The sequence below is a fragment of the Syngnathus typhle genome, linkage group LG13 (assembly GCF_033458585.1).
Source record: "Syngnathus typhle isolate RoL2023-S1 ecotype Sweden linkage group LG13, RoL_Styp_1.0, whole genome shotgun sequence".
NCBI classification, from domain to species: domain Eukaryota; kingdom Metazoa; phylum Chordata; class Actinopteri; order Syngnathiformes; family Syngnathidae; genus Syngnathus; species Syngnathus typhle.
Window position 1 is genome coordinate 11,423,534 of NC_083750.1, and position 6,965 is coordinate 11,430,498.

Sequence of the window (6,965 nt, forward strand, 5' to 3'; positions counted from 1 at the left end):
GACTGAATCTACACAGACAAAAACGGAATGAATTAAATATTTGCATTGTTGCTAACTAGCCCGCACCGGTTTGCGAGTTAACCACCAGACGTCCTTCTTGCTCAGACTCTTCTTCCCGTTCATTTTTGTCTTTGTGTTCACCTGTCCATTTCTTTCTCCACCGTGATTCTATAATCCACCTGAGTGCATGAACGACAGTTTTGACATAAGAAGTAAAGATAGATAGACTTCCCAAGGAGAGGGACAGTATCTTCAGAGCCTGGGGATGGATAACCGGATTACCACAGTCATTTTGTGCGGCTGGCACTTTTTCTTATTACCCGTTCCGACTAACAACACCCCCGGCCCACCCGGCCCAAACACAGACACAATAGCGCACACTCCAAGTTGTAGAGACAGCAGCGAGACCTTCTCTGCTGGCTTAAACGCTATTAGAAGAAAGCACTGGCCTACATTTCATCTCTATGATGGTCGAAGAAGAGTGTGGGAGTGGTCAGTGTTTGGATGCGGTGATGATGGGATGTGCGGAACCTCCGGCGCCAGGCGATAAGAGCCCACCTATGAGAAGATGGGTGACCCCTGCTGTCCGTCACTTTATCCCTGCAGCCCTTCTGCTGAAAATGTCTTATCACGAGTGCTGCCGCTGTGTGTCTGCACTGCTGGATGTTTCAGAAACATCGGCTTTTGATTGAGGGGAGTAAATGGAATAAAGACCCCCTACTGCAGTGTTGCCTGACCTTATCTGCCAAGGCCAATCGGATTTGACATGAGAAAAATCTCATGGCAGTAGCAGCGTATGACAGATGCCAGAATATTTACTCTATTTTTTTTTCCCCCCCAGATCTCGATTTTTAAAATGTTTTTGACAACTTCCTCTCAAATAGCAAGAATTCCTGACTCACTAATCCATCAATGTCATTTCAATAACATACGAGGAGGTTATAAAGTGTTTGATCAGATAAGCTATCATAATTATGAAAATGGTTAAAAGAAATCAATATTTACTCCAAGGACCAGTAAATTATGGCTGTGATTAATATTGATCTTGGAGGAGAGGAGGTTGAAGGGGGTTAAGCTACTTTGCGAGCTGTAGCATCGTTGAAAATAGGAAGCTTGCAATGCATGATGGGAAAGACTTTAAATTGGTTTGTTTAGAGCAGAAGAACCTAGCGTGATTGGAAGACGACAACACGGTCACTTTCCAGTATAGTAAAGTCAGGGCAAGAATCGGATTGATGGCATTTCCATTCATTTCAATGGGGAAAGATGATTTGAGATGCAAATGTTTTGAAATATGGGAAAAATTAAGGATTACATGGCAAATGCTTCTTTTAGGGAGATTTCGAAAAGTTTTTGTACTAATATTATGGCCCATGTTAACTGCTATGAATCATTTCTTTAATATGTGTCTCATCAGAGATTTTGTGAGGCGTTTAAGTGTCAAAAGGGAGGGTAAAGCCTGGCGCCTCAGAAATGTTGTAGTCTTTTTTTTTTTTACTTGAGTGGGATTACAGTGCTCTCTTCTTCTCATTGGCTTGGCCCACCGTGACAGTGGAGTAGAGATGAGCGCTTGACATGCTTGGTCTCTTCCATAACAAGCTTCCAACTTCCAAGCAGCACTTGTCCTTCAAGCAATTAAGGCGCACAGAAAACATTGATGGCGGATTTATTACCCCCTAATAGAAGCACATGACGTTTTTTTCTCCTCCTTTTTTTTAAAAGTTGACCTCCTGAATTGTTTTAAATGAATGCGTGGCCGGATTTGGAAATGCCCAAACCTTTAGCGCACATCAAGAGACCCATGAACGCGTTCATGGTGTGGTCCAGGGGTCAGAGGCGCCAGATGGCCCAGGACAACCCAAAGATGCACAATTCGGAAATAAGCAAGAGGCTGGGCGCCGAGTGGAAAAAACTCAGCGACTCCGAGAAGCGTCCTTACATCGACGAGGCCAAAAGGCTCCGGGCGCAACACATGCGAGAACACCCGGACTACAAGTACAGACCTCGGCGCAAACCCAAAACTCTTCCTCAAGCGGAGCGCCTCGTTTTCCCGCATGTGGAGCCCTTGAAGGGATTCTCCGTGGACTCGTCCTTTCTAATCCACGGGGATAAAGCTCCCACTCTCCTGGCGCCGTCCCCCGTGAGACATCTCCATCGGATGGCCGAGTTCCAGCCGCCTTTGAGCGGCTACAGCGCGCCCGCCTTCGGGTACCACTCCGGGGCGGTGGTCGGGGGTTTGGCTTGTCTCGGACAGCACACCCACGCGTCGCCTGGTAGCCCTTATGTGGTGCCGTGCAACTGTGGAGCGTGGTCGGCGGCCGGTGTGCAGCCTCAAGTGGCTTACATTCTACTCCCGGGAGGGATGAGCAAGAGCGGCGTGGACGCGTACGCAGCACCCGGAGCCAGTGCGTAAATGACCAGTGCGTCAATGGAGGGCAGGCGGGGACACCATCATTGAGAAATCGTTGCTGGCTATAGAGACGACTGAAGTTGGTTGTGAATAACCTTTCAGAGCAATTCCGTGAAATTGGATCATTTCCCAAGGTTTGCAGTGACTGCTTTAAAATGGTTAGAATCTGGACACGCCCCCCTCCACGACTTTGGTATTGTTTCGAGTCTTTGTTGTCTCTGTCAAATAAAAAAAAGAATCGGACAGAATGTTCATCCCATTAATAAGATAATCCTGATACTGAATCTGAATGACTGTGTGCCATTCTGAAATTGTCTCAATAAATTCCCCTGCGGAAAGATGTAAGATTTAACCAAAATGTGGTTTTATGCAAAGAACCACCAGGTGGAAACAAGAATATATTGGAAAGTTTGCCGTATATCATTTTTAAAATGACCAATCAGCAATTCACCGGACAATTTGTAAACCCGTGTCATTCTTTTGTGTACCACTAGAGGGAGCCAGCACACCACTTCAAACAGTGGTCTGAACAACATGAGTCGTAAAACACAACTGAGATTTTTTTTTTATTGTTGCATATTCAAATTTTACCTATGCTATTCAAAAGACGCGCATTCATAACGAATCCAATTTCTGCCAAACCGTTGATGAAGCCCAGGAACACAAAACCCATCAGGGCTCACTTCCCAAAACTGGTTTAAGGTGAGCTCTTCACTAACGTGTCCTGGGACTAGACCATCTACTTCTTAGACAGAAATTAGGAATCATTCTCTTTTCCACATACCTGCGCATCAAGCATTATAAAAATAAGTGTAAGGAGAAAATCAAAACATAAAACCAACAGTTACGTTCATGAATTTGTGACTTTGAACAGACTTTAGCAGCGATGTATAAATGCTAAGTTCAGTTCAAATAATTAGAATTTTACATTTCGCACTATCATTTTTATCTCATCCGAATTTGTGTCCATAATTTGTTTAATTTTCAAATCCAAATGTGTTTCTATTTACCGAAAAATAGAGGCTGGCAGAACCCTCCCAAAACATTTTGGCAAAATGAGTGAAGTAAACTATCAGTCAACTTTGTATAAATTTTTGATCTGTCCCTTTAACTGTGAAAACCAAATTGAAACTTGTGTTTATATCCGCTCTAATTTTTCACTCAAGAACTCTTCCACGCTGTCCGTGTTCCACTTGAGGATGCTGAGTTCCTCGGTGATGTTCCCGTTATCGTCCAAAAGCTTTAGCACAGGATCGGAGCCTCGCACGTACTGAGAAAGTGTAGGAGGTGATGGAAGAAGAAGAAGAAAAAAAAAAAAAGAGGAACAGGACAAGTGTCAGCAAACCAAAAAAAATAGAAAGTAGACAGGAACTTTTCTTCTGAAGAATAATTGCAAATTTAAAAAAATGCTTCATTTCCTTACATGGTGCTCTAACACAAAGTTGAAATAAAAATCTGTTAGTTGTGAAAAGTGACTAGCGGGCGTCAACACTCACCTTGATCTGAAGACCCTTGAACATCTTTGGCTTGTCACCCTTGACAAAAGCTGCATGGATTAAAAAAAAACACAAGGGTCAGGTCACGCGCGTGTCCATTTGCGGCTCTATTTTCGCACCCGGAATTTAATTATTGACAGCTGCAAACCCTTCCGAGAAGGTCGCATCTGGAAGAGACAGTTGAGCACGCGAAACGGCTACAGCTGAAGTAAACAAAGGCTGGCCAAATGGCGCACGAGTCAACCCTCGTGCCGCTCCGGCACGACATCGCATGCAGTTAATGATAACGGAACGAGGCGCAACGTTGTTGAGCAGACGGCGGGTGGTCCTCTTCCACAACAAATGGCCAAACCTTCCCAGTGGGGGCTTGAAAAGCAAACCTTAGGTGCTTAAGGCAACCTACAGATGGAAGAATTTGGACCACACCTTATTTCCTTTAACACAATGCTTCCCAGTCGATTTCATTTGCAGGCTAAATATAAGGGTTGAAATATAAAACGGGATAATCGATATGTGACGTGGTAATATTTCTCAAGAGAACTCACCTTGGACTTGGGGGAACCTCCCCAATTTTCATCCGCACACCTCCAGGATGGCCCCAGCATAGAGCTGTTGACAAAGAAAAGACATGGTGGTGTCTGAGGAGAAGGCCTCCGAGGCCCACACACTGCCCACACACGGAGATAAGAGGCGAGACGGCCCTGCTGGTGACAGCACGGCTGGCCTGCAGGCGTCTCCTGGCGACCACGTGCCATCATTAAGCAGAGCGAGTGAACGTGGAGCGGAGTCAACAGATGGTCGCTTTGTCATCGAAGCTCCGGAGGCGATGTTAAGCAAGTTGGAGGAAAATAGAGACTCACAGCTGCCGCTTTGCAAAGGATAAGACTTTATGTTTTGCCACATGCGGAAAATGATGCCACTCACAAAAGCTGTGGACGTTCAACCATCCGGTAAAATTTAGCTATATAATAATAATAATAAAAAATATGAAATGGAGAGCATTGTATCGAGTAAATGTGTGGCAGCCAGCTCACATGCATCGGTACAGTTTAGGTGCTCAAGTATTTCTGTGAAATTGTACAAATCTAAATGTGCACGCCTTTCACGTCAGCATCCGTGCAAAAGATCTAGAGAGCTAAGAACACACCATTTCTGGATTTTAGAACGCTCCCGTTTCCAAAGACGACTCGTTACACACCCTGTGCCTCAGCGCTTTTAATAGTCAAACACATTAGGAGTATTACTTCCTCATTAAAGCCAGCCAAGTACATCCTCCTTGCAGCTATTAAAAAGGTAGGCGGCCAGCCTAGCAGCCAGGGACAAAATGATTCAGTCTTAGACTTGGGCGATATGGCTCTTTAAATAAAATCTCAAAAGATTTCCCTCCATCGTTTGCTTGGAGAAAAATCAATTATTTAAAACATGCGAGCTTTTTTTTTCCCCCCTTCACCTCTTCTGGGATTCTCTTCATTTCTCCTGATGCCAAACAAGCTTTGAAAAGTTTATTATCAGCCCCCCCAAGCATTAACTTCCATCAACTTTTAAAAAGAACTTGTGGTTATGCGGTCAACCATAGAACATTCACATTTGACCTGATTCATTGATTGATGTAATATTTACATATTGGGAGGGTGGTGTTATCTGCATGTAAGTGAATGTAAAAATTTCGGTCAAGGATGCAAAGTTCAAATTGGAGTGAGTTGGCGTTTCCTGTTTGTTTGTTAATCGGGGGAGCTGCAGTCGATACTTTTCTTTTTTACCTTGCGGGCTTCCAACTGGGCTTCCTGCTGGCAGCAGTGCCTGCAGTCAGGCTGCAGCTTGGTGAGGCTGAACTCCCCAAGCAGGTCACAGGAACTGCACAGCAAATTGCTGGAGAAGCCCAGATCCCTGCAAGCTTCTGACGCCAACTCGGAGCCAAACACCGACAGCTGGAGGGAGGAAAGATAAGATGAAATGGAATATTTAAGAAGGTATGGAGAAAAAAAAAAAAGACTAAATTGCCAAATTGACCCTCAAGTTATGACGGTCAAAATTAATAACATGCAACAGTGTACCTTGACTTTATAGAATCAGTTCACTTCTTTACAGCCCTCATGGTATTATGTATTTGTATAATGCATTTTCTTTTCTAAAAGCGTCTTATCTAAATAAAGGTGGGGGTTTTAGGGGTTGGACTGGATTAATGGACATTTTATTCATTTTACTAGTAAATTTGATATAAATCAAATGCAGTACATTTACGTCTAATGAGATTACATCGTAACGTTTTCTTTTAATTTTAGGTCGTCTGAACGTTTTTGATCTTATTTCCTCACTGACTAATGATTTTTCGAACATAATTTGGCAACCTTTTAAAAAGAAGTTGGTTTGGCGTCTCTCGGTTAAATAACACGAGAAGTAGACATATTTCTCAACCTAAATCACAATATTTTCCCAGATTCACCTAAATTTATGAAAACGAGTTGTCGAGCTTTGAGTTAGCCACGTCATATCGGCGCCCAGGCAAGGATGCGATGTAAAACTTTAAATTTAACACAGAATTGGGCAGTCCACGCACAGTAAAAGTACTTATCGAATAAGCGCAACGATATAACCTAATTTTGAACGTTAATATGTTTAACTCACCGTTTTTAAAAGCGAAAGCAGCCACAGTAGGTACACCTCCCCCGACATTTTGGAGAGTGATTGAAAAACTACAATGTCGGACCCTTGATTTAAATTAAGGAGTGTCCCACATTATGCCTGATGGGAATCATATATATAACGAGGTTGAACTCAACTAATTCTACAACATCACCAAATAAAATACACACATGAAAAGCAAGAAAATGTCAAAGAATTTCTTCAGACTTTTGAATTTCACAGGGACAATTTTTTGGTGGAATAGGCACACAAGCGAACAATTACAATCGTGGTACTTCTTCTTCGCTTAGAATTTAATCTCGTACTTTACGAGGCTGAGAAAGAAAACAGCACTCCTACAGGTCGGCGTTCGCGTTCGACGGTGACGTTTGTCCAATCCGATGTGTACAGACAGCAGTGGCTGACGAATAGAAAGA

The 6,965-nt window shown here is 43.4% G+C and overlaps 2 protein-coding genes across 2 annotated transcripts; one reads left to right on the top strand and one right to left on the bottom strand.

Moving 5' to 3' along the window:
* Nucleotides 1–1,586: 1,586 nt before the first annotated feature.
* LOC133165912 (transcription factor Sox-14) lies at nucleotides 1,587–2,448 on the top strand. The gene has a single exon (XM_061295814.1). The coding sequence runs from the start codon at nucleotides 1,745–1,747 to the stop codon at nucleotides 2,411–2,413; it is 669 nt and encodes a 222-aa protein (XP_061151798.1). The 5' UTR covers nucleotides 1,587–1,744; the 3' UTR covers nucleotides 2,414–2,448.
* A 515-nt stretch (nucleotides 2,449–2,963) lies between these two features.
* Nucleotides 2,964–6,693, bottom strand: selenof (selenoprotein F). The gene is made up of 5 exons (XM_061295815.1): nucleotides 6,532–6,693; nucleotides 5,667–5,834; nucleotides 4,452–4,515; nucleotides 3,907–3,956; nucleotides 2,964–3,680 (listed from the first exon to the last, which is right to left on the bottom strand). Exons 1-5 carry the CDS (start codon nucleotides 6,577–6,579, stop codon nucleotides 3,549–3,551), a joined length of 462 nt encoding a protein of 153 aa, XP_061151799.1. The 5' UTR covers nucleotides 6,580–6,693; the 3' UTR covers nucleotides 2,964–3,548.
* Between the last annotated feature and the right edge of the window lie 272 nt (nucleotides 6,694–6,965).

Coding starts and splice junctions, on each gene's coding strand:
- LOC133165912 (XM_061295814.1), top strand. CDS start 1,745: ATGAATGCGTGGCCGGATTTGGAAATGCCCAAACCTTTAGCGCACATC.